Source organism: Chelonia mydas, chromosome 16 (assembly GCF_015237465.2).
Source record: "Chelonia mydas isolate rCheMyd1 chromosome 16, rCheMyd1.pri.v2, whole genome shotgun sequence".
NCBI lineage: Eukaryota > Metazoa > Chordata > Testudines > Cheloniidae > Chelonia > Chelonia mydas.
The window spans coordinates 23835652-23863367 of NC_057857.1; the positions used below are offsets into that span (position 1 = coordinate 23835652).

Here is a 27716-nt window from a genome sequence, read left to right on the forward strand (position 1 = left end):
AGGAAACCTGACTGAAGATTTGCACAAGTGGGCTACTAGTTAGAAGCTATATTTGAGGAGCAGAAATAATCAAACGCATTTCCTATATAATATAAATTAACTGCTTTAGAAAGTTCCTCTTTAGAGCAAGGGTTCGTCAGGGGTATAATGTGAAATATTGATTTTATTTATCTGTGCATTTGAAAATGTCCCTGTTGGTCCACTCACATGTGCCTTACAATACAGACATCAGGGTCTTGGGTAAGGCTACAATTTAGGTGTGGATATTTTTAGTATATTTCATGGCAAAGGTCTGGGGAAAAATTGTAGCCATGGAAGGAACACCAACTAATGTAGTTTTCACTCCATCAACGTACACGGAGTCCAGTGGGGGAACTGAAAGGTGAGGCCCGGACGGGGCAGCTGGAGAACAAGCCCCTCCCACACTCACTCTGCAGTGGCCGCTCCTGGGCCCAGCTTTCCGCTCCAGGGATGCAACCTGGCACACAGGGTCACAGCACCACTCAGGCTCCATTTACAGAGGGAAGGATGGGCCACGCTAGGTCGCATTGCCACTCAGTCTGGGGGCCTAATCACAGGGGTTTTTTTCAGGCATTTCTAAGATTTCATGGACTTCATTCAAATTCATTATTTCCATGCCCACTGTGACCTCCATGACAGAACTGCAGCCCAAGCTAAACCAGAGCTAATGTGTGCAAACTAAATAACTCCTCTAAGAAACCACCACACTTGGGCAGGCTCTGGGGGACCAGCTGGGGAGCCAGGTCTAGAGCTGGGGGTCTCTTGCGGAGGATGCCTGCATCAGCCTCACCACATTCAAATCCGGGGCCTGCCAGCGGTAGTGTCCCAACTTGCAGCGGGTGCACCGCGTGGCAAGGCCTGCTTACCCAGGCCCTCTGATGGGGCGGGGTTGGTTGCTGGTTGTCAGGGGTCGTCTCAGAGCACACTGCAGCGGTGCAATGTGGAGGTCACAGGGGGCTGGGGGACTGAGGCCCATATCCCACAGCAATGGTCAGAACCTCCCTGCCAGCTGCAGCTGCGAATAAAGCACCATGGGCCACTTCTGCTTTTAGGCATCCACAGCCAGCTCAGGATTAAATGGGATCCCAAGGTAGCAGAAGTCGGGCATGGACCGAGGAGACAGTCGCCAGCTCTGCGAGCCCCAGCTTGCGTTACCTCCGTCTTAGCGGGGCCAAGCTTCAGGCAGCTAGCTCTCATCCGAGCCCCAATTCCTGCACCGCACCACCCGTGCCTGATGAAAGGTGGACGCAGAACTGAGTGTCAGCAGCATCCTGATGCCACTGCTACCCTCACATGCCTCTCTCTCACATACGGGGGGTGTAATGGGAAGAAACCCTGTGATTCTCACAGGAGCCAGCCCTTGGGGCAGGTTAGCAATGGCCCAATATTAAGCTCTGGGTCCTGCCAGAGACCGAGGAGCAGAACCACAGAGAGACAGGAAATGCCTTCTCCATGCATGGATATTTATTTTACTTTGCTTACTGACAGGCATTCCATAGCACCCCATGGTTCCTGAGTGTCTAGGTTGGTAGGTAAACCTTTCTACACAACTTATCATCACTGGAAACCAAACACTGAGCTATAAGAACAGGGAAAGTACTGCAGATGTTATTTTTTGGGGATACTCCCAGCTTTTCTTCATGCTCATTCATCACATCTACCCTAGTGTGAAGGAGAAAGTGCCCTGCCTGGGGGGTGGAAGGGTCGTCATGGTGCTGTGAATGTCCCTTTCTGAAGGCCCTGACCAGAATCCATTTTAAATCCACCCTGTGTCTCTGCCGGTGAATCACCACCCCCCTGTCCAGCACATCCAGCTGAGCACAGGTGTGTGATTTGATATGTACCATCTAGCTCAATGAAGAATTGTTTTCCTAGTGCAGAGAGTAGGGGAAGGTTCATCTCCAGTTACTTTCTACACAGAGACAAAGCCCACCACTTTCTGCCTGTGCAGGTGTTGATATTGCTCACTCATGGTCCCCAGGTCAGGGCCATCCTCTGGGGTTCAATGTATAATGTAAAAATCTGTTAATGAAGTTAATGTGGAGACCAAGTCCCTCTGTTTAGAATAACGCCTCCAGTTCTGTATCGAGCTTTGTCCTGTCCTCTGCTGGCTTTCCCAACAGTCTAGGCTAGCAGTCTCAGAGCTGGCCACTGCTGACTTCAATTCCCAGTATGATAAAAGACTCCAGAGGACTTTGAATGGAAGAGTCTTCCCATGGAGAGTTTCCCTAGCCTAGATGGTGCTGCCCCTTTCAGGCGTTGGTTAAAAAATCCACAAGCGCCAATCCAGATTCTCCCTCGCACTCTGATATTGGGTCAGGCCACTCAAAACTTCTGCTGCTAGTGGTATTTGTGTGTCAATGTGCATTTTGTGTTTCAATAGTTTCTGCTGGAACTGCATTATGTATCTAGAAGTTCTGTTCTGTCATGCACCTGGCTTGGAAGATTTGGGGGTATTGGTGGGGGGGATGGAGAGTGTGTGTGTGCATGTATGGCTGGTGGGAGAGGGTGGGTGTATGCATGATGATATGGCCTCCAACGCTCTGTTTTTGTGGCTCTTGTTCCAGTATCTATATGGGGGTAGAAGTAATTCTTTCCTTGACACTTAAACCAAGCAGTGTTACCAGTGTGCACTCCTTCTTTTCAACCATTCCGTTGGTTCTAGAGTCGGAATACAGTAGGGGATCCAGCAGGTAGCACTGGTACCAGACAGATGGCAGCACAAGCAAGGCTACCAGGAGACTTTTTAGACCCAGAGAACACTTTCTGAGCCCTGAGTCTTTTACCCTATCAAGCTGTCATTCCTAACATCCCCCCCTGGTAAAATACCAGCTGTGGGACTGTTCTACAATTCCCATGGTGCACACAGGAATTGTCCTAGGGCTGTCCTATTGAAATGGGAAAGTCACAGAACAGTGAAGATGCGCCATGCATAATTGCGGCCCATTCCTGCAGCTGGCACTTAAAATGTGTCTCAGAAATATTTTCACCGATGGGGAAGTCTTTGAAATCAATAGAAATTTTTCCCAAGTTGGAGATTTTCTTTGAAAGCTTTGGGAACTCCCATTTTTTCTTCTAAAGGCCTGCTTGACAGGCAACATCACCATGCAGATGAGATCCACAGTGTTCTTCTGGGCCCATGGAGATGGGTTATTTGTTTTGTACTTTGTACTTTGATTTGTGTGGCCACCATGTCCTGCCATGTCAGTTGTATTGATATGGATTACAGGGAAAAAACCACCCCCATCCCCCCACTTTTCGCTGGTGACTTTAAATTGTGTGTCACACATTATTCTTCTCCTTTGCTTCTTGATGGCATGCCAGTGTTCCCTAGCAATCACAAAATGCCCATTCAGAATTTGGTTGCTTGACCACTGCTTCCTTCCCCTCTTCCATTAGACGTGGTGGCTGGACACTTACTACACCTTGGCCTCCCTCATTCTGAGAGGTCAGAGACTTTGCCCTTCTCCACATTTAGGTGAGAAATAAATGGGGCGTGGAGTTAATTGGCTTAATTCTTCTCTTGGAGAAGGGAGTAAGGGGATTTGGGAGTGTCAGAAATGTGACTTGTTTCTGCTGTAGCACTGATACCATGCTTTTCTTAGGAGATGCTACTTTTGATGGCCAGTGTCCCAGTACAACTGAATATGGTGGTAGTGTCTCCCTCTAATTCAGGTTTAGTTAATGACCTAGAAGAACCTTTGATTGATGAACTAGAAGTACTGCAGGGCTAATGACAAGGAGCTACATTGTCTTTGTAATTTTCACTGGTGTACTTGTGGCATTTCTGAGGGTGATTTTTGGCTGCATGCTAGCAGCCAATGCCAGTGGCTAAGGCTAGAGTACGTTATTGAGAGAGGGTGAAATTCACTCCTGTGCAGAGGGCCAAGCAAGGGCTAGGCAGCATTTCAGTTCCATTAAAGCTAATGGTGAGCATACGCTGAGGAAGCACATTACAATGTTGTACTATGAGCCAATTATTAGTTGACTTTTGACGAAAATGATGCTGAGATAAAGCACCTCCTGACATCCACGTAGTGCTCTTCAAACATTATAGGTAAGCGATAAAAAGTCATCTTTAAACAAGATGACTGGTTCATGTACAAAGTGTAACGTGCGAGCTAAGCTGCATCACATGAAGGAGGTGGAAAATGAAAGCCAAGAAGCTTCAATCACCAGCAGACCAAAAAGATTCCAAATGTTTTTTTGATGAGCTGAAGACTGCGTACGGCCCAGAGTTCAATTGGTACCACCCCTATTTGGAATGCAGGTGAGGCACCGGTGCTGACTGATCATGGACAAATACTGAAAAGATGGACTGAACACTTCAATAAAGTTCTGAACTTCCCATCCACCATATCAGCATCAGCCCTTGATGATCCTGAACAACTTCCAGTTCCAGACCAACTCTCAATTCTGTCGACATCTGAAGTATGGAAAGCTGTGAAGCAAATGGCAAAGCAGTGGGTCCAGATGGTATTCCTGCAGAGATCTTCAAATATGGGGCCTGGAGCTGATCAGGAAGCTTACCAGCCTCTACTTAAGGTTTTGGGAACAGGAGTCCATGCCGCAGGAATTTAAAGATCCCCACATTATTCCCCTTCACAAAAGAAAAGGCAGTTGCGCTTCTTGTGATAACCCTTGCGGCATCTTGCTCCTTGCCACGGCAGGAAAGCTACTCGCCCATGTCAGGATAAACTCGCTAGCTGATCAACTTGCAGGGAAGATACTGCCTGAAAGCCCAACGTGGCTTCTGTCCCAGGCATGGTACTTCAGACATGATCTTTGCACTCTGACAAAAACTACATATAGATCTTGATTCCACTCATGACATTTCTCTTTAATTTGCCAATCTTACTGAGGCCTTTGACTCTGAAAATGAGATGGCCTGTGGACAGTCCTCTGCAAGTTCAGTTGCCCCAATAAGTTTTTCAGCATTATTAAATCTTTAAATGCAGGAATGCAGGTTCATGTCCTTTCCCAAGGCTGCTTCTCAATTCCCTTTGTTGTTACCAGTGGAGTAAAACAAGGCTGTGTTCTTGCTTTAACATTATTAGCATCATGTTTGCAGCTGTTCTAATAGATTCATTCAGAGACATTGATTATAGCATTTATATGCAGTACCATATGGATGGAGGGGTCTTGAATATGCATTGCCTGTGTGCTAAGACAAAAGTTATGAAGACGATTATTCTCAGATTACTGTTTGCTGATGATTGTGCTTTATTGGCCTATAACCTCAAGGCCATTCAGTTGCTGACTGATTGCTTTGTGCATGCAGCAAAGCATTTTGGCCACAGAACGACCAGCCTACAGAAGACAAAAGTCATGGTCCAGCCTCAACCGGGAAGTACTGCAAATACTCCAGTTGTGTCCATTGACGATGTTCCACTCAAGGCTGTTGACAAATCTTGCTACCTAGTTAGTGTTGTTTCATAAAATGCAATGATTGACGACATTACAAAGTGCATTGGTGCAGCCAGCGATGCCTTTGGAAGACTTCAGCATCATCTCTGGAATGAGCATGGTGTCAGACTGCAAACAAAAATTGATGTTTACCACTCCATCATCTTTACTACACTTCTCTACAGCTGCAATACGTGGACCACTTATCGACGGTACATAAAACATTTGGGCCAATTCCACTTAGGATGTCTAAGGTGGATAATGGGAATTAAATGGCAAGATTTGGTTCCAAACACTAAGGTTCTTGAGTGCGACAACATCACAGGCATTGAAGCTTTTATAGTGAGAGTGCATCTGAGATGGTGCAGTTGTGTGGTCCAGAGGTCCAAGAGCAGATTACCGAAGGCCATCTTGTATGGAGAATTGCAGGCTGGAACTCATTTTAGGGGTAGACCAAGAAAACATTTACAAGGATACTCTCAAGGCCAACTTCCTTGCAATGTTGAACACCTTACCTGGGAGCTCTTAGCCCATGACAGGCTCCTATGATGGCAGTTCTGTCACCTGGGACTGTAAGATTTCGAGAGCCCGTGGATTGCTGTGATTGAGGAGAGACATGAGAGGAGTAAAGCTAAACGCAGCGCGTATTCGTCTACAGTTGTCTTCACTTGTGGCCCTTGCGAACAGGACTGCAGTGATCTCATCTCAGAACCCACAATAAGAGACTGTAGCTCATCCATTGAACTTGTCAGGAGACTCCATTATCTTTATTTAAGTACCAACAATGTGTTTAGTGTTGTGCAAGACATCCAATAAAGATGGTCCCCAAGACTTATAATCAAAACAGGACAGAAACAGAAGGCCAGGATGCACCGAGAAGTTCAGAGGAGGGAATAACTCGGCGTAGTGGCTCGGGAGCTTTTTTGTTAGGACTTGTTGATGTGTCTTCCCACGGTGCCCATAGCAGTGGCATCGTCTTTACTGGACACATGGGCACAATGTGATGAGACTGAAGGCTTTTAAAAAAACAACAAAACTCCTTGAACTGACTTTTGACGCAGCCCTGTGACTTTGCATTTCAGTGAAGCTTGTGTTACTGTAGTCAAAAGCAAACAAAATTGGAGCCCAATGAGCCTAAACTGAATTTTCAAACAATAGCAACAACAAACCAATTAGAGTTCCTCTTGGTTTTATGTTAAGTGTAAGCACTGACTTCGTGGAATCACTGCGAAACGTGAGTGATGCATGAAATGGAAATTTCCTGCCTAGTGCTTAGAATAAATACAGAACGAGCTGTGCTGTTCACTGTAATATTCAGCTCAGACGCAGCCAGAGAAGCAGCCCAAGCCCAGACATTAAGCCCGCAGAAACCTTCCACTACCTGGTTTCATGTAATATTTAAATATTGGTTTTCCTTTTCTCTCACGGCCCAAAGCCGTTAACTGATTAGACTAACTACCTGCTTTGCTAAGGAGCCTAGAAGGATCTCATGCCAGAGGGGCTGGGAGGGGGGGAACCTTTTACAGAGATTCCTCCATGTTAGTGCACCAAGTCTGGGCCGTTGTATTGAAGTTAAACTTCAGCATGTTTGATGACTTCACTCAGTTTTAGCCTATTGTGGCTGCACTAGCCTGCAGAAAAACATTGAATCTACATTGGCTATGACACCCAATTTTACTGTAATACACATTCATATTGACACAGTATCAGTTTGCAGGAATGTTACGTGCATAAAAGGATTCTTTCCTTTAGATTCAGCCTTTCTCCATTGTGTAACCAGGATAAACTTACCCATGGTGAGCTCTTAGAACTCTGCTTTTACTTGTGATCCTGAAAATAGCCTGCCTCAGACAATATTCTGTGGTAACTTCATATTGCAACACTTCAGGAGTTTCTGGTTATTGTTTTTTTATACCCTAACAGTTTAGATTCCACTAATACTCAAGCCCAACGCGACCTGTTGGGTGGATTTCAGCCTCCATTCCAAATTCACAAGGTTTTCATGTACCTAACATTGGTGTGACTTTCTCTTTTGTGTGAGAACTTGAAGTGTACTTGCAGTCATGGTCAGAAAAGATACCACACAGAGACAGCATGTCAAAAGCAGAAGGAACTGGATTCTATTCTATTTTGCAGCAACAGAATTGTCAACTAAGTACCCATTACAGAATCATTATTCTTAGTGATGATGTGCAAGTCAGAAAGAACCCAGCTTGACTCTCAGATCTCAAGCTAATCTTGTAGCACATGTTAACTGAGCAAATTAGGGAGATAATAAACAGGGAACCCTCTGGTGCTGGGTTTAGAGAGTCACTTCCTGGAGTTGGGATGCACTTTCTAAGTGAGTTTCAGAAATATGGTCTAAATGGCAATCCCTTTCTTATCCCCATTTATTCTGGTCTCCCCCACCCACATCTGTGCTTTTCCCATGAGGCTGGCTAGCTCCGGGATGGTGTCCTGTAAGTGAGGGCAGAATTTGTCTCCATTCTTTTATTTTTTGTGTAGCTCAAACCTTTTTTTTTTTTTTTTTTTTTTTAAATAAACCTGAGAGAGGAGAAGCAAGTTCTTTAGCTCCAGCTGGTTGGGAACACAGGAGCTCTGCTTCAAGCTGGCAAATGTTCTCCTGGACCCCTGTCCAGCTCCAGTAACACACCATTATCCTTCTAGGCTTGTGTAGTGTCTTGTGTAGTGTCCCCTGATGTCACTCTCCACACCAGCGCCTTCTAACAGCAGAGCTGTTTGGAACAGAAAAGCCACTCAGTGGAAATCTGCAGACTCAACACCTCATTGCTAATTTAACTCAAGTTGTCGGGGCAGCTAAACAAACCTGGACTGGGGCTTCACCGTTTTACAAAACTTGTTCCTCTCCAAATGGTCTGGGTGGCCACCTGCAAAGTTAGCCTCAACCAGCGCTGAAAAGGCTCATTCAAAAATGATGGGAACAGAGGGGGAAAGTCACGTGGTTGTTTTATCATCAGGGTGTTGGCCCAGCCTGCAGTGAAACCCTCCGCTCCTTCCCCACTCCTCCAGGCCAGTGAAAACAGGTCTTGACGCAGGACTTGGAGGCCAAGCACAGGCACCTGCCGCTACTGAAGCTTTTGGGAGTTTTGCCATCAATTTCAGTCGGCAGGATTGGGCCTCAGTCCATACAATGAGGTTAGGCTGCAGCCAGGCTCTTGTGACATTTAGGTACCACAGCGACGGGCCAGGTATAAGGATGTGACTAGAGCAGAATTTTGGTTGCCTTGTTCTAACCCAGCGACCGGTTTTCCAGTTCTGAATTTATATCCCTCTCCTGCCATTAGAACCGTGCTCAGCCTGGGCACTAAGTTTTATTATGAATTAAGAGTAAAACCCTTTCTCTGCCAAAGAACAAAACTACCTCCATTTTTCAGCATGCCTCTGTTTGTATATTTTATGGGAGAAGAGGGCTCTTACTAGTTCAGTGTCATGACCATAAAATGAAAAGGTTACCGCTTGCTACAAAGGCTTGCTTGGATCCAGTACCAATTAATTTTCAATCTAAAATATATGTCTCCTGACTGTCTCACAACAGCAATGAACACGGGAGATTCCTTCTTAACACACTTGAGCCACAAACCCAGTTAGAGGATTAGCTGGCTTTTTCCAGAGTGTTTTGTTCATCCCCATTGGGTATGCCTATTATCCATGATAGACTGTGAGCTTGGACAGTGTGATATGATAGTTTTAGTTTTTTATCCTGGATCTGTTCTGTTCCATACATAGGGCTACTCAGATCTCAGCTGTAATTATCATTACGGATGGGAAAGGAGCATGTGTCAGAGGAAGGAAAGTTACCGTGTCGACTGCTCTTGCAGAATCATCTGCAGATGATTTTAATTTATTTTTGGGTAGTCATTTTACAGTATAGAGCACACTGCTACTTCCAGCCTGTGTTTCACTGCTCCTTGCTAAGGCTCAGACCAGTCTCTAAATATTGGGAGAAGAACAGGAACCTAAGTCGTACCAGACCCTTGCAAACACACTGACTTTCTGGAGGGTGGATGAGCTTCTCTTTATCTTTATTTATTAATAAAAGATGGAATGTCTTGGGAAACAAAAGGTTTTAATGGCTGGTGCTCGGTATCCTTGACAACAGTCCCCAAAGAATATTACATTAGGGCACCAGAGAACTTTTAAAAATAAGTAATGGAATTCCGTCTCTGTTATGCTTTTAGTAGTCATTTCGGCCATGGTGCAGCGAGGTCATAAGCTGAGCTCAGTGAAGGGAGCCAGAACACGAAATGATGCTGAGAGAACGTCTGGGAGATGAGAGGTACAGAATTACAAGCGAAAGTGCAGGCCTGCTGAGGCAATTACAGCTTAATGGGGTCATTTGGAAGGCAATTGCCAGGGGTTAATGTAGTATGGAGAGATGAGGTGAGATTGAAGTGAAATTTGGGGCTGGAAATGTGTTAAGATGAAAGATCAGAGTGCAGCAGATTTTGCTGCGCAGAAGGTTTATATCATGCAAAAGATTTGAAAAAATGTAAAAATAGCAGCCAGATGTTTCTAAATAAATAAATAAAACATTAAACAAACCCTTTAAAAAAGTGAAATAGCTGCATGATAAGAATACCCTTCGCTCTGAAATGGTTGGAGCTTGTGGAGGAATTTCAGTGTAGTCTATAAGGACTTCATTTGAAGGAAAAGTTCTGTTGCATTTGCCTACATGTATCCTGGAGAGACAACGCAGTTCGGCTGCTTCCATTATTAACACAACATGCTGACTTAGGAAAATATTACTGCTCTTGCAGATGCTTGTGCCTCATTTAAAAAAAAAATCCACTGTTTTGGAATTAAAAGCAAGAAACAGTCCCGCATACACATATTTTGATATATTTGTAATGGATTCATCACATTATCTTTTCAGGCATTAAAATAATATTCATAAGATGTCAAAATATTACGAGAATGTAAGCTAGCATTCTTTGAGTGGGTATTTTGGTTCTGAAAAGTATGCTTAAATATTACAGGTGTTTAAATTAAAAATGTCAAACCCATGAAGGCATAATGGAAGTAATCATTTATACATAGTTTTAAGCCGCACAGTATTTGAGAAAGCTTTGCATTCCAGACTATTGTGAATGAGTGGAGTTCGTAAGAATTCAAAGGACAAAAGAGATCATTATGCTTTGTTACCTCAGCTAGTTCATTACCTTAATTGCTGAGCGTAATCCAGTCTTAGAAGAAAACTCTAGGGCTTTAAGGAGATCAACATCGGCGCCTTATGGCACAGAAAATGGAAACCCTTTCCTGTACCGTTGCTGCTCCAGGAACACTAAACCTTGATCAAAGACTGAACTTTTCTTAAGGTCGGCCATGTGAAAATCCCCTGGAGCTGTACCATGCGCTGAACCGTAATGAAGTGTAGCAGGTTCAGCACCATTTCTGTGTGAGTGTGACCGTCCTGGATCACTGGCTAGCAATGGCACATTATCATCCTTTCCGATAGGTGAAGTTTTAGCATAGTTATGTTTAGTAGGGATAATACGTCTCTCTTTGTAACAGCTCTCTGCATATTGCGTGAACTGAACAAACTCCTAATGTGCAATAATACTGCAGTCGAGAGGCAGCACATGGAGCTTTCCATCAGGCAGGAGGCCACTTTCCCAAGAATGGTTTGTTAAGTTATCCTAAGCTGCATGCAAGGCGAAACATTTGCAGGCTGGCTCTCGACTACACGGCTAAGTTACAGCTGTGAAATCATTCAAAAGAATTTTGTTGGGGAAGAATCAGATTTATTAAAAATACACTAGAGCAAATACACTTTTTTTCACCTGTGTTTCCTTGCTTTGTGTTGCTTTGTATATAGTTATCTGATCTGAGGATACAGGCTGTTTTCCTGTAGACTTGCATATGTTGAGACTAAAAAAGTACAGTAAAACAAAAAATATGACCTTTAAAAGCATGGTTGAGTTGCATTCATTTTATAACCATCAAAGCAACTCTTTACTGTTGTAAGGTAGAAAAATCAATGATGCAATCTTTTTCCTTTTGCCTTGTGCAATCCGTAATTGAAATGGAAAATCAAATGAACGGCTAACAGATAATTGTTTTATCAATATTCCCTGCCTGCCCTACAAGGGTCAGCCTAGAATGATCATGAGCCACGGATATGATGAGGACAAAATGTGAAATTGAACAGCAAGGAGGCAATAAATCAACCTTGACAAGAAAGAGTGACCAGCATGTAGCTCTTGTAGGCAGCTTTTGGGACACTTTTTGTCTCAGGTGTCTGCACTGATTTAAAAATGTGAGACTATAATATTTGAAGCTCTTCCAATGGGTAAACAACTGCAGACTATTTGTGGGCTAAGGCATCATCAAAGCAAACACACTGCACCTGAAAACACAGCGGATGCAGGGATACAGTAGGGGGGAAATTGCAGTCCAGTGGCAGCGCAGGAATATGAGAATGCTCTGAGCTTGCAATAAGGGAGCATTCCTCATCTCCCTTTACACAGCACCAGGAAACTTTTCATGTTCCGGTGACTCAGAAAAAGTGCAACCTGGAGCCTGAAATATGTATTTTAATGTATTGTGTTATTTACAAAATTCTAGTCACTCCATTCTAAGAACTGTTTTAAATACCCTGATCCTAATGAGGAAAAGGAGAGGTCAAATCTCTGGGCAATGCCAGTAACATGCATCCTGACTCCCCACCTCTGTCAGATGTGAACATAAATTCCCTGATATACAGTCCAGTATTTTATAACTTACAGCCAGGTGGAGAAAGGAATTTAGCTGGTGTTAATGGTTAGTTACTTATTGCAGTTGCTCCTCTTGGTGCTGTATTGCTCCTGGCCAGCAGGTGCTGATGGCAGTGGGAGGAGGAGTTCCTGGGTTGAACTTCAGTGGCTTGATGCCCTGTCAGTTCCAGGTGTCTGTCAGAGGTAGCAGTGCGTGCTCTTTCTCCCTATTTTGATGTTTCCCCGAGCTCCCCCTGAGATATTGCAACAAAGAGAAATCTCCTGTTTGACATAGCAGCAGCAGAAATTCTGTATGTTTTCCATGCAGGTGATAAGTATATTATAGCAGCATGTGGAACTGTTAAAATTCTCAGTATTCCCATTATCTGTCCTGTTTGTAACTTGATCTTAAAAATTTGCTCCATTTGAAACTTCACACAAGAGTTCTGAGCCCAGATGCAATTTAAAAGACGTTATACTTATTTAAAATAGAAATGCATCAAACCAAGAATTTAGTTGGCTATGTCATGTCGCTGAAAAGCAGCTTTGATGTATATACGTGTGTCTATATATAAATAAAGCCCCACAAGGAGAGATTTCAATACAGTGGAATCAACTGGAGTGTGCTAGAAATGCAAAGTTGAGATATTTAAGTCTTACTATTTCTGCTGCCACTTAGACACTTTGGAGAAGATCCTTGGGCGGTATAAATAGTACTGAAGTTAACAGTTACCACCAGCTGAGGATCTGCCCTACTACCTATTCATGCTTTTCTTTGTTAAATCATATGAACCTGGTATTCTCCCTCCGATCATTGCCCCCCATGTGGGGCACATTGCATTTATATGTTTGGGGGAGAACGTGCATCTCAGAATTATGGCAAGGCTCAAGTTGAAAAGACTGCAAATAGCTCAGGGGAAGATTTATGCATAGTATTCATCCTGGAGAAAAAATGAGCACGTCAAACAAATTCATGTGTGCAAATTAAATCTAATGTTGGGTCTGTCTGCCTTTCACAGGCTTCACTTTACACTCAGTAGTGCACAGGAAATTAATCCCCTTGGTTTCAAAGCAACTCTCAGGACACCCCAGACCTCGTGCTAATCCATAGGGCAGCTACAGTCACATTTCTGTGCAGATAAGCTGTGCAAGGTCAGATGTGACATGAACTTAAGAAACAAACTTGTTTTTCCTTAAACATTTCAATTCTGATATTGTGGTCATGATGGACACACTGGTTTCTTTTTTTACAGACCATTAATAAAGATATAAATCAAATCAGATAGCGTGTTTGAGGAGGAAGGTGGCAGTAGCATGCTACTCAAACTCTACCCAGGGTGCAAAAACAGCAGGATGTTTTTGTATAGAATAATCTGCCCTGAAATAATAACAAATGTTGACATTTAAATGCTCACCATAAGCATTAGAGTTAACATTCCATTGAGATGAATGGTGACTGTGCACAGCTGTCATGGCCCCCAAACGTTTAGGAATATGTTCCCGTTCCACCACTACTTCCCCCACCATTTGATTCTGCTGCTGATGTTCCACTCAGTGTGCCTGCAGGACTCACGCCCCCTCACTTCTGCTCCCTCTTAAACTTTACTTTACGTGGCTGCAACATTAGTGATGTTCGGTCTGGTGTAGGGGGCCAGTGCTGGGACCTCCCTGCTACTTAACTCACAAATAGGTTGTGTGTAGGGGGAATGGGATGGACAGAGGAGCAGGGGCTGCAAAGGTGCCTCCAGCTGCCCTGCATGCCATGTGCTAGCCCTGCATAGACCCAAGTGGAGGGAGGTAAGGGGAGCAGAGTGGTGAATCCAGGGGCTCTAATATACCAGCCAAGTGGCATGACAGGGCGCAGCTGGTGCTCCAGCTGATGGGCAGGAGTGTTGTGGGCAGCCCTGCAGCCCTCTGTTCTGGCACCAGGCTGGAGGTGGGCTTTTACCTGCAGTTTACTGTTTACTTGGCTTTATGGAATGGCCCCTGGAGCTGTTGGTTTGGTCTATCTGAGGCCAAAGGTGCAGTCTAAGCTTGAACAAGACTATGTTAGGAAACCATATTGAAAGCCTGATTTCACATATGGATTCAGCTCTCCTGGTTTGGTTTCTTGGGAGGGCAGGGCATAATGTGTGCAAACTAGTTTTAGAAAGCCAGTATCAAGAGAAGTAACCTAGTCAGATGGGTTACCAGCCCGGAAAATGGTTTTTATTTTAAGTACATTATGCCCTGTTCCCCCTGGGGACATCGCTGAGAGAGCTAGGACAGTTTTCACTAATCGGGTTTTCAAATTAATTTCTACCAGTCTTTTTCCACAGTGGAATCAGGGCCTGGGGCGGAGTTAACGTAGTGTGAACTCAGCACAGCAAGAGGACGTGCCCAGCCCCAGGAAGAACATTAGCCCACCTGGGCCTGGGCACAGACCTACCTAGTCCTGATACGTCGTGTTTATAGAATGCGTTGGATGCTCAAAGTGCTGCATGAACAGTTGGCACAGAACTGCTGGGGTCAAGGTTAACCCCACCCCATGTGACAGAGAGGAGATGCGGGTTGGCTCTGCCTCTGACACAAACTAGAGCCAGAGTCAGGGTGCTCCTGCTTCCCAGTCCCAGGTTTGAGCCCCTAGATCCCACCACATGACCAACTTTGCTGGGCGTGGGCGTGAAAGCTCAGAGTTTGGTGAGTGGCACTACATGGCTTCCTGTCTCCCATCACTATCTCTGATGTAATGAAGTGTCAGCTTCTGCCCTCATTGTCCTTCATGTCCTTGAAACCAAGGCAGTTTAGAAACAAGTCTTTCCCATTTATCAGCAGTTAAAAATAGAGGGGATTGATGTGAAAGGACAGTCCCTGCTCCCCCGCTGTCTGCCCTGTTTTGCAGATGAAGGTGTAACATTCATTTCACAGGTAGGACATTAGAGAACTTCACAGTATGGTCTGGTAGGAGCATCTTGTCCCATCCCCCATAACATGGTTGCATATTTCTTGCCTCCCTGGGGTAGGAGAAAATACTGGATGCACTAAGAGATGCACACAAAAGATCAAATTAGATCATTACACCCAGTAACTGCTTCTATAAAAATATTTACTAAGCCCGCAGTACCTATAGGCTTCCTAATAAACATAGTATAAATCCAGGTGTACAGGCAAGACACGGTGACAGTACATCATGTCATTAACATGCATCTCAGAAATGTCCTAAATACGTATTTACACCAGGATTCCTAATGGCTCCAAAGAAGCTGATCAAACTGTCAGCCTATTAATGTGTGTTTTTAATGGTTCTGGTCTATCAGATGAAAATGTTTTGTAAAAATTATTTTAACTACTGTATTTGCTGTTCTGAGCAATGGTTTAAACACATTGTGTGTGTTTGAAATTCATATTAATGACACCATAAGCTATAGGTTGTTAGTAAATGTTTCTACCCCAAAAGACCCCAAGTTCTCACAACAGTTGGACTTGCTGGCTCCGAAGGGGCTGTCACGATCAGCAGGCAGTTAATCCAGGTTTTTTAGAAATTTCTAAATCTATTTAGATAAGAATCTACATCTGTGCTAACAAGGTCTTTTGCAGTGTTTGTTGTCAGCATATACGTGCTTCTAGCAAGAGTAGGCTCACTTGCTCCTGCTTTCTCCTTTAAAAAAATATTACTGTGTAAGAAAAAAGCAAAATGCTGGAAATTAACTCTCAGAATTAAGCAAAATGAATTCTAAATGATGTCATTATTCTGGACCCATGGAAAAGCAGCCCTTGAGGAATTCCACCATGATTTCAACAATTTCCATCCCACCATCAACCTCAGCCTGGATCAGTCCACACAAGAGATCCACTTCCTGGACACTACGGTGCTAATAAGCAATGGTCACATAAACACCACCCTATACCGGAAACCTACTGACCGCTGTTCCTACCTACATGCCTGTAGCTTTCATCCAGACCACAGCACACGATCCATTGTCTACAGACAAGCTCTATGTTACCACTGCATTTGCTCCAAATCCTCAGACGGAGACAAACACCTACAAGATCTCTATCAAGCGTTCTTACGACTACAATATCCACCTGCTGAAGTGAAGAAACAGATTGACAGAACCAGAAGAGTACCCAGAAGCCACCTACTACAGGACAGGCCCAACAAAGAAAATAACAGAACGCCACTAGCCGTCACCTTCAGCCCCCAACTAAAACCTCTCCAACGCATCATCAAGGATCTACAACCTATCCTGAAGGACGACCTGTCACTCTCACAGATCTTGGGAGACAGGCCAGTCCTTGCTTACAGACAGCCCCCCAACCTGAAGCAAATACTCACCAGCAACCACACACCACACAACAGAACCACTAACCCAGGAACCTATCCTTGCAACAAAGCCCGTTGCCAACTGTGTCCACATATCTATTCAGGGGACACCATCACAAGGCCTAATCACATCAGCCACACTATCAGAGGCTCATTCACCTGCACATCTACCAATGTGATATATGCCATCATGTGCCAGCAATGCCCCTCTGCCATGTACATTGGTCAAACTGGACAGTCTCTACGTAAAAGAATAAATGGACACAAATCAGACGTCAAGAATTATAACATTCAAAAACCTATCAGAGAACACTTCAATCTCTTTGGTCACTCGATTACAGACCTAAAAGTTGCAATTCTTCAACAAAAAAACTTCAAAAACAGACTCCAACGAGAGACTGCTGAATTGGAATTAATTTGCAAACTGGATACAATTAACTTAGGCTTGAATAAAGACTGGGAGTGGATGGGTCATTACACAAAGTAAAACTATTTCCCCATGTTTATTCCCACTCCCCTACCCCCCACTGTTCCTCAGACATTCTTGCCAACTGCTGGAAATGGCCCACCTTGATTATCACTACAAAAGATTCCCCACCTGCTCTCCTGCTGGTAATAGCTCACCTGAAGTGATCACTCTGGTTACAGTGTGTATGGTAACACCCATTGTTTCATGTTTTCTATGTATATAAATCTCCCCACTGTATTTTCCACGGAATGCATCCGATGAAGTGAGCTGTAGCTCACGGAAGCTTATGCTCAAATAAATTTGTTAGTCTCTAAGGTGCCACAAGTCCTCCTTTTCTTTTTGCGAATACAGACTAACACGGCTGCTACTCTGAAACTTGTCATTATTCTGATGCTCTGTCCTTAACCCCCACTTCTCCTCCTCTTCTTGCCTAATACTCCAGCAGTCATTGAGCATCAGGATGTTTTCGTAGGATGGTGAAATTCATCGCTATGAGCTCAAAGGGGACTTCAGTGGCCCAGAGGGTTGTGCTGGCCCTATGCATGAGGCTGAGTTTCACTCACTAGAACATGCATTGCCCTCAAACTGTGTGTACAGTTCACACTGACCTCCCGGGGAGCTGTGTGCCCAGATCAAGGAGAGAATGTATGGCCTGCTGGGAGCTGCAGTACATAGGCACAGAAGGGGAGGCTAAGGGAAGAGTGTTGAACTTTGAATTGCTTCATCCTTGCTCTGTTGTTTTCTTTCATGAGAATTAACTAACACCCTGCATTCAGTGGGAGACGCATCACACATCCGGCTGCTGATCAACACGTCTCACTGTGTTGTACCACTGCAGAGGGAGAACTTTACCAGGTATCCCAACATCCTTGGTGTGGAGAGACATGTGACCAAAGAGCTCAGTTCTACAAAGATTTGTGGGCATTGTGCTTTCTACTGTGACCAGACTCAATTCCTTCAATGGATTGCTTCTGGTAGGGCAGCGCACCTGACAGGTAGTTCGTGTCTGCCCGGAAAATAATGATGCAGCCTGAAAATTTACATGAAAAGATATCTCCAGGTTACTGCCTCAGGGAGAGACATAACCCTAGACAGATTGGTATGAACCTCGATCTGCTCACTTTATTCCTACGTCTTATGAGCTAACGTCAGTGGGACGCCTCATGTGGGAAAGCTGAGTCTCCTTGCCCCTACCTAAGTGCTGGGTTTGTACATTTTCAGGACACTTTAGGGCCTAATCTTGCCGCTTTCATCATGAGCAATTGGGTGAGTAATTTTCTAGAAGTCAATGGAGCTACTCTTGGTAATAAGGATTACTCACCTGAGGAGAGGGTGGCAGGGTCCAGTCTGTGTGCTATACGTCTGGAGGGATGTGGGTCTGTTCTTGTGGCTGACATCCTGTGCTGTCACAGTGGCAAGGAGCTTGGACAGAAACCTGGCTCATTTGTATTTTATTTAATTAAAAAAAAACAGAATGAAAATTAATCTGCAGCATTTTTGTTGACATCAATATAGTAACTTACCTTCTTCCATGAATTAAATTTTGGGAACTTGAAACTTAACTCTCATAGCTTTTTTCTCCCTATTTATTACATATGCTTAAATAAACATGTTGAATTAACTTTATAAGGCTTGTAAATACTACAGATCAAACTCTTCCAGAAAATCAACATTCTAAATCATGGTAAGTCTCTTCCTATTTTGCTCATCCTCTAGCAAGGCATTGACAAAAATATGAAATTGATTTGGTTGAAGGGTGTTAAAGAGCCGACAGCCAAATGTCACAAACAATGAATGGCTGCAGTGTTGAAAAAATCAATAGGGAGGTTAAAGCTGGTCTTGTGAAAGACTTGGCAGACTGCTCTGTTCCAGGAAGATATCTGTCTTCTGGCCTTGGTTGCATGATCAAAAGGAAAACTTGATAGGTTTAATGAAGGGAGATACAGTAAAACTGACAACAGAAATATAGACACTGTGGTAACCTGCACATCAGTGAGTGGGGCTATTAGAGACATTCTGCAGTCTGAACAAATATTTGTAGGTAAAGATGTCAAAAAATAAGTGTGTTCTTTCACTCCTTCTCACTCGGTTTCCAATCAGCAAACACATTTGAATGGAATAAACAAAGGTTGATACTGTACGTTTAATTGTACAACATCATGGCAAACGTATAGGGTAAAATAATTAGCATGTTAATTAGTGAATCATAATGTTTTCAGATCGTTTCATGATGAGATTACAGATCTAAAGCTGTGATCAGAATAACTTCAGTATTTTGAAATAATATTTGCAGAGAATCGTTAGAGAAAGGAGGGAAAAGTCAGCCATGGTCTCTCAATGAAACCGATGAGTGCTAGCTAGCATCAGACAACACCAAGGGGTTTTAGCCCCAACTTTTACCCACTTTTATTGATAAATAAAGCCCTGGTCTGAAAATTAGTTCTTTGGGAACATTAAATTCAGAAATATAAATGAGGATGCCTGCCAGTTCTAGAAAGGGCAAATAGTATTAAGTTTATTTTATTGTTTGAATACATCTTGTAAACAAATTTGCACTGACTTACAATTGACCTGTTACCAGCATGTTTCTATCCAACACTTTGCAGCTTTTGTTTCAGTGTTTATTTCACACCTGGATTATTACCTCCCACACGGTTAGTTTTTACCAAAGAAACAGAGCCATAATATTTAGGACTAAACACTTTAATAATCCATGAAATGCTATAACACCCTTTTCCAAAGCACATATGGACATTTCTCAAGACTGTCTGTGTTGGTTGGTTGTCATCTGTCAGTTCTGGGACTCTTTCCTTTTTCTTCCCTTTTCCTAGAAAAATGAACTCATTAGTTTAAAACTCCCAAATGCCACATTCAGCTCAAACAGCGAAGATGATAACCTGTAAAAAAAGAGAGGAGAGAAGAGAGAAGTAGACTGGCAGGTTTTCTGCAAGTGGACGCTGTAATAAAAATGCCCCCTACTTTGTTGGGATGGTATTTGTAGGGCTGCTGCCATATGTTACTTTCCTTTTTAGCTGGGATTATGCCATCATTATTGCTGATAAAAGCTGTTTACTGCCTTGGCAAAGGAATGATGCTTGGAGCAGTTTTGGAAAGCGCCATTCAGTTTACAGAAAAGTGCATTTAGTGCCAGATGCTGGGATCCTGGGTCTTTGTTCTCTTTTCCCATTATTGGGATAATCCACTGTCTAGTTTCCCCCCTCCTTTTAACTTAACAATGGTTTTGTTTTAAATTCACTTTATTTCAGGCAGGTGACATAGCCGATATTTAACTCCCTGTGCAGTATGGGGAAAACATCTTTTAAAGCTGCTGCTCTCAAGAAGTGCATTTTGACTGCTGTACTATTAGAGCCATGGTATGTACTGAGTTTCTGGTTCTCAGCCAACCTCTGAGGTGCTTGCTCTTTAGATCCATTGCATGTTTGGAGAGACAGGCTATTTCAGCTGCATAATACATTTCTGGTTAATACGTAGGACAGGAGTGAAGAGCTTCACTGCAAGGAAGCCTCTGGTGTTGTCTTAGCCCATCAGAACTGTGTGTGTTCCTAGGGAAATCACTGTCAAGGACTCAGCAAAATCATTGGCCGGCAATAAAGGGAGAAGCTCGGGAAAGTGTGTAAATTAAAGAGTACATCGTATTTTTAATCTGAAGGTGGCCATAATTCATATGTAAATGCTCTCAGCATAGACTAACAGAGCTGTCTGACATGCTGCACTCACATTTGTGCCAGCCTTTCCATTAGAACCTTTATTTTCAGGGCGATATATATACACACACACACACAAAATTTTCTCTGAGCCAAAACTAGGGACAAGACAGAGTCCTGGCTGAGACTTTTGAGTCCTCACTGAGCCCGTTGCTGTCAACTCAAGCACTGATTATTTTCTAAATGAGTTTTGCACATTATTGTTTATCAGGTTCTTAGTGTGCAACCTCTTTGGCCGCATCCTCTCTGTGCTCCCAGCTGTGTTTTAGCTTGTGCACCTGGTAACAGTCCATCCAGAAATAAGGGACAAGTGGGAGACCCATGGTATTTAAAATGAAGGGCAAGTTTGTTTTGTGACTGTGCCCTCTGAAACAAAATGAGCCCGTAGGTTAAAGTACCAAGTGAGGTTCTTCAGGACTTGTCCATGTCCACAAGGAGCCCTGCTCCCCCCATGTAGCGGTGAACGGGGCATGGGCTGGTCCTTTACATGGTGGTGAACAGCACTCAATGCTCATAAGTCAAGAGGAGCACATGCATCTGACAGGACTGCACTAAACAGCACACAGATGTCACCAACCAGAACTGCAGGAGAAGAATGTGAATATTGTTACAGAAATCAATAAGCCCAAAGAAATTCCTAGAGTTCGGTGATTCGTGCTTCACAGGGCTCTCACCATCTCCACCGACTTTATACAATGACAGTAGCAAGAGGGAGATGATTAGATTATTTCAGAACCACTCTTTGACCTGTGGGTTTTGTAGCTACCTTCTGGAGCTCTCTTCATTATGCTGCAAAAGGCTTCTCCCAAGACCTGGGGTAGGATGTGCTACTCCCGTTAACATCCCTGCTCCCCAGAAGTTTGGACACAACTGGGCACAGAGTCAGTGGGATCTGGAATTCCAAAGCAAGCAATACTATTATATGCAGTGTATTATTTGGATTACTGTAGCGCCAACAACGTGCCAAGCACTTTCCAAACACACCACAGAAAGATGGCCCCCGCCCCAAAGAGCTCGCAGGCTCCTCTTGCTAATAATGTTCCATACCTTGCTTTATTCAGTAATGCCTTTTATCGAGAAGGACATCGAGGTGCTTTACAAAGTTGTAATGCAAATTGCTGTCCCAGCTGGCAGAGGGTTTATCCTGTTTGTCGTTGAAGCATGGCCACTTCTTAGGTGAAGTGTGAAAACTACTTAACGATGCAGAGCAATGCTATTCGCCAGCGCGGAACAGGAAATGAAGGGGGGGAGACGGAATGTAATAAACTCCTGTGTCCTCGCCAAATTCAAGGTGGGCAAACACCTTGGCTCTGGTGAGAAGTTCCGTGAGGTATTTAATGACTCCATGTGGGGAGGACTTTAGTTTTATGTCTCCTCAAAAAGTGACTAGCGCTGCAGTATCAAATTACAAATTACTAGCCCTGCAGTGTCAGATTACAAACTCGTGATGGAAGTAAGCTCCTAAATGTTCCTTGGAGATCTCCCACCCAAGCACTGACCAGCCAGACCTGCCGGGGTGGTGAGAACAGGTGAGACCACTAATCAAGGTGGCATTGGCAGCGCGCATGTCTTAGCTTTGGGTGTGTTGTTTACCATTGCGTCTGCTCTGCTGCTGACAGTATCTTAACAAAAGCCTAGACACAATCGTTGCATTGAAATATTTGCAGTGAATGATTTTCTTGTCAATCTTTTCCCGGATTATTGGTGAGATCCCACAAACAAGGTTCTCACGTAGGCCATGAGGAGCAGCTGTTACACTGCCCAAGCATAGCGACCACTAGGCGGAGAACTCTCAGAAGATCCTGGTTGTGGATGAGCATGGCAGATTTGGTCACTACCCTTTCACTTCTAGGTCCCTGATTCAAATCCATGGCAGGTGGGTAGTGACCAGAAGTTCTCACCTGATGGCTGTTCGGTGGCTTATGTGACATAAATATGGTCCAGTGGCCAGGATTCCCAAACACAACAGCCATCAGTGATTAATTACAGCGCTTCTTGGCATCTCAGCAGAGAGGCCGTGGACTGATAGGGCTGTGGGGGCTACACTGCCCCTATTCCCCGAATGGGGCTTTCTCCCAGTCAGGATCATGGGGGTGTGTGTGTGTGTGTTCCAGGAGCTACTGCAGACTGAAGTGGTGTGAGGGAAACTCCGCTGATAACTGGCTTTCTGGGGCTAGAAGCCTTCGCTGTTCAGGGCCATTATTCCAGCCCCTTTCTGCAGCAGGAAAGTCAGAGGAATTTTTCTTTCCTTTTCTCTGTTTCAGAGCATGAGGCGCATTTGTTCTGAAATCATCCCTCCTCTCCAGGGTTCTTTACCGTCTTTACCCTGTTTTATGTTGAGTGGGGAAAAAATTGTGGCTCCCCCCGCCCCCAAGGCCATAATATAATTGAAAGCACTGCGTGCTTGACTAACCACATTAGCACTTCTGGTCTGAGAGGACTTTCCAAGCCACATTGTGGTGCTTCCCCCTTTCTAGGTTATAGTAAAGGAAACCAGGCCTAGTACTGACCTAGAGAAACACAGGGACTAGCTGTTAGGGAAGTGTTTTTCCAGCACTCACATCCACCCCTCCTGCATCAACAGGCATCTCAGCATAGCCTTGGGTCTGTCTTTTCAAACTGCATTTTGTGGTTAGGTGCCCAGTGCACATCGCACTGATACACCCCTCTCAGCAGGCACCTGTAGTCGTGTCATTCAGAAACAGCACTTTACATTGCAAAACAGTATGGGGCTCCTTCTGACCCCTCTCTGCTCCCTCTCTGACCTTATTTCTTCTGGGTAGAGAGATGCATCTGGAACCAAATGAGGGCAGTAAAGTATAATAGAAGCTTTACAAATGAAAGTTTTGTTTCTGTTTGTGCAATACCTTGTTTCCCCCTCATGTATCCTGGGAAATCAGACTGATCAATAGTTCCCATTTCAGTACAACTGCAGCAAGCATTACAACTGTATAAAATTTACAACATTGTCTGCTGTAAATTTTAATTGGAAAAGCCTTATAGCTTTACTCTGTATCTTTGCAGGTTTAAATCTATTTGATTTTTTAAAAAAATCAAACAAATTTACAACCTATAATATCATGTCATACACTTTGTATTGACAGTGTAATATAAATAGTACAAAACCACAGTCCTACTAGAAGAAAAATGGCTATAAAAATAGGTGGAAAGAGCTGAGTGCACTGGATGTGTGGGAGGAAACGCCGTCCCTGGAACGGGTCAGGCGCAGGCATACAGTCACCAGCGATTAGCAGTCGCAAGCAGGTCAGATTCATACCATGTTCTGTGCGTGTGCACATCAGGCCTGAGCTGTGGACAGTCGGCTAACAGCACAGCCCATTCGGGAGGCCACAAGGAGAGGAACCCAGCTCAGCGCACAGCATTAGAAAATGTCGCTTTCAGCACAGCTTTATTTCTGTCACAGGTCAGGCTTAAAAGGCTGTGTGATACAGTTATTGACTCTAATCTGGGCATAAAGACAAGTCCTCAAGCACCAGCCCAATTAATAATTTGCATAATTAACATGCATATTAAATAGGGACTGGCCCTGCATCTGTATTTGCAGTGATAGGGGTAATGAGGGCTAGCAGAGCGGCGCCTCCGGCTGGCTTTCGCAGACGTGTGGCAGGAGTAATTTTTGCTTGGATTGACAACTGCTAGACAAGCAGTCCCAGCATAAAACTAAACCCTGTTTGGCAGAATTAATCGTTGACAAACTGCTCTTAAAGCTGTAACATTGTTTCTGTCAGTTGTTCGGTTTGATGTCACCGTTAGACATAATAAATCAATAGTGTCAGAATTTGGTAATGTTTATAGCTAGCAAGGTTTATTATTTCATATGACTGTCATGTACAAATAGTGCTTATCATGGCTGCCTCTAAATTATCAAAGCAGAATATTGCTTAGAATTTACTTCTATTAATTCCAGCCCCAATTAATCCCTTTGCTGGCTGGAAATGCTGTATTTTGGGGTCCATTTGTTCTTGATAGAGTTGTGTACATTGAAAACAACTTTGTTTTACAGATCTGTTTGTCTCCTCTCTCTGACCACATGCAAGATGAGCCCTTGTTTTCAAACCCCATTTTACTGACTTATTTCTTTAAAGGGCGTTTCAGAGTTTTAGCTGAGAGTGGATCTAGAGAGAACAGCCTGGTAATGTCAGACATGTAATGGGACATGGCTGAGCTTTCCTTTTTAGAGCTGGATTTAAATCACAGACGATCTAAAGGCACGTGAAAAAAATCCGTTCTTGGTTCTGGGCTTAAAGAATGTGTGGGCTTATATGTATATATCAACAGCCAGATGTAAAAGCTGATTTCCCCCCCCCTTCCCCAACTATAGTGAGTGTGCAAAGAATGTAGGGTCAGGCCCATGGATAGATATTTATCATCTATCATGTACGTGACACAGGCAATGTGCTAGGTGTTTCGTAGAGAAAAATGACGACAATTCTAAAATACAGATTGGGCATCTGTGTACTCACACACCTTTGAGTGTGTCTGTGTGTATAAAATGAGCTATATTTTCCATGGCACGGCACCACCTTGCGGATTCTGTAGCATTTTTTAAAGCAGCTTATCTCCCCTACCTGAGCTCCTTCCCCAGCCAGCTTTTCCCAGCTCAGGCCGACGGCTTCTGTTCCAATTATGCCCCAGCAGGCTTTGCATGCAGCCGTTTGAGCAGAGATTGACAAACCCGCTCACGCAAAGCCTGCTGGACACAAGTAGAATGCAAGCCAGGACTGGAGACGGAGGTGGAAGCCATGGTGGTGAGGGGCAGAGGAGTCAGCACAGCCAAACGGGTGGCAGGGCTCTGTCTAGGATTTTTCCTCCCACCGCACCTTGGTTTAAGGTACCAAACACCATAACAACAGTGCAAGGTAGAGAGATAGTTTAAACCTGGCCTCTTCTGCCATTTTCCATGCACCTCCACCCCCACGCTCTTCCTACCAGAGCATACTTGTGTTTGCGATTCATCAGACCTCTGCTCTTTGTGACCTCACTTGGCAATTCTGAGTTATACACACAAGAGATACAGTCGTCCAGAAGGGGAGGAGCCTGCTGGAGAAGGGGCTGTCCCATGTCTAATATATAAATCTCTCCCTTTGCAAAGGGGTGTGCATAAATTACTGCAATAAATTATTGCAGCCCCAGGGCAAGAGAAGCATCAAGCTATGACTTTTACATGAGTATTTAGTCAGCCATTCAATAAAAAATATGTCCTCCAATTGCACACTCCCATTTATCAGCTGCATATTTATTATTTATCATAAATACACACATTGCAAGAGTGAATGATCTATGCTGTATTTCCAAGGAACTCTTGTTTTTAAAAAAATGTAAACATACACTTTTCAAAATCAGATACCAACCTTTGAAAGGAAAAAAAAAGGCAGAGATACAGATTTTGTTTTTAACTTTCATTCTCTCTGATAGATTCTGTATACTCTATTTCCCTCTTAAAGGTCATTTCCTAGATTAACCAGTAACTCACTTCTGATCTATTAATTGCTTTAAATAAAGTTTTGTATAAATTCCTATTGTCAGCACTGAGATTGGACCTTGAGTAGGAAAATAGAGCATGGATCGTGATTCTCATGTTTAGGATCAAGTTTCCCATTTGTGTGTGTGTGTTTGTGCATTTCACTCTCTCACACACACACACAAAAACTCCTGACCTCCTGTCAGTTAGAGCTCTGTCTGAGTTCTGAATGCAATACCAGGACTGAACAAGTCAGAATGGGGATGACCGTGCAGGTTAGGGGGAAGGTATAAGGCCTTTGAGACAAGCTGCATTGTGACTGGCATTATAGCTGGCCAAGATCAATATCTAAGCCCTTTCCCATTAGTTAATAAACTTTTATCAGCAGTAAATACATGGAAGCGTTAAAATTCTCACACCTTAAGTCCAGCTGTACTATAATTTATAAAGTGATGAACCTTCTAAAAGAAGGAATTGATTGTTTCTTTTCCTGCTCTGTGTTTCTAGATGAACACGGCTCATTTTCTGTAGTTCTTTGGGAAGTTTCTGGTCTTGATGTATTTTACATTTGCATAGTGCCTATCAATTGAAAAGCTCCCAAACCACCATACCCCCTTTATATACTGGCATGAGGTCACCCGCTCCCTGACATAAACAGCTTGCGGGAACACTGCACAGCAGCTCAGGACAAGAGATGGAGGAGGAGGTAACTGACGGAAAGTGCAGAATTTTTGGCTTTCAGGGGCTCTTCCCACAGGTGTAATATGTAATAGCAAAAGACACTATTGCAGTTGTCGGTGCAGACTGGCACGAATCCTGTGACATAGCCCATGCTGGTGGCCATTTTTGGTCTGACCAGGAGGCGCACAGCAGGGGTAATGTGTTAGGAAAAGGCAAATTCCCCTGCATCTCTGTGGAGATGGCTCTAGCCTCTGCCTCCAGTGTGCCATAAAGAGGCTCCTCCTCTTTCCCCTCAAACCGTGCTCCTTGCCCCCCATCACTGTCAACCCTGCACTGTCCTTCCTCTCGCTCAGCACTTCCACTCCACAGCCGGTGCGGCTTCTCTCCCTGCTCCATAGACAGGGCGGCTCCATCCTCTCGCTCCGTCCTTTGCAAGTTCTAAAACCCACCGTTGCTAGTCCAGACGTCGACTAGTCCAGATGCCCTTCCCGCTGGCCTCCCATATCTGGGGCCTGAGACTCAAACACCCCTCTCCCTCCAGCACACAGGCTGATCTGACATCCAATTCCCTCCCCAGCAGGGCCCATATAGGCAGTGCTCATTCTTTCCTGTGGGTAGGGAATAAACAGAGGGGTTCCCTCTTTGCAGGGTCAGGAGGCGCAAATCAGGTTCTCCCTTCTTCCTGAAGAGACTAGAGAAGGCCCTTTCCTTTCTCAGCAGGGCCCAAGGAAACGTTCTCTCTGCCCCAAGAGAGGTGTTGAGCTAATTCACAGTCTCTAAGCCCCACTGCTGTGCAGCCCACTGGCCTGTAACCTCGCTGCTCAGCATGGGAGCAGGAAGCTCATCCAACGACCTTCACCCTTCTCATTGCTGCCCTTCGCACGCCAGAGTCGCCGGCATTTCCCTCCACGCCTGG

The 27716-nt window shown here is 44.2% G+C and overlaps 1 protein-coding gene across 5 annotated transcripts in view; it reads left to right on the forward strand.

Moving 5' to 3' along the window:
• The window catches only part of PBX3 (PBX homeobox 3), a 158554-nt gene that overhangs the window by 52492 nt on the left and 78346 nt on the right, over positions 1-27716 (forward strand). The window contains exon 1 of one of the 5 annotated variants that reach the window (XM_027823500.3): positions 9702-9724. The exons of the other annotated variants lie outside the window; for them this stretch is intronic. Coding sequence (XP_027679301.2) covers positions 9718-9724 — 7 coding nt within the window. The 5' untranslated portion in view covers positions 9702-9717. Of the gene's footprint in view, positions 1-9701; positions 9725-27716 lie in introns of those variants that run through there. 5 annotated transcript variants of the gene reach the window in all.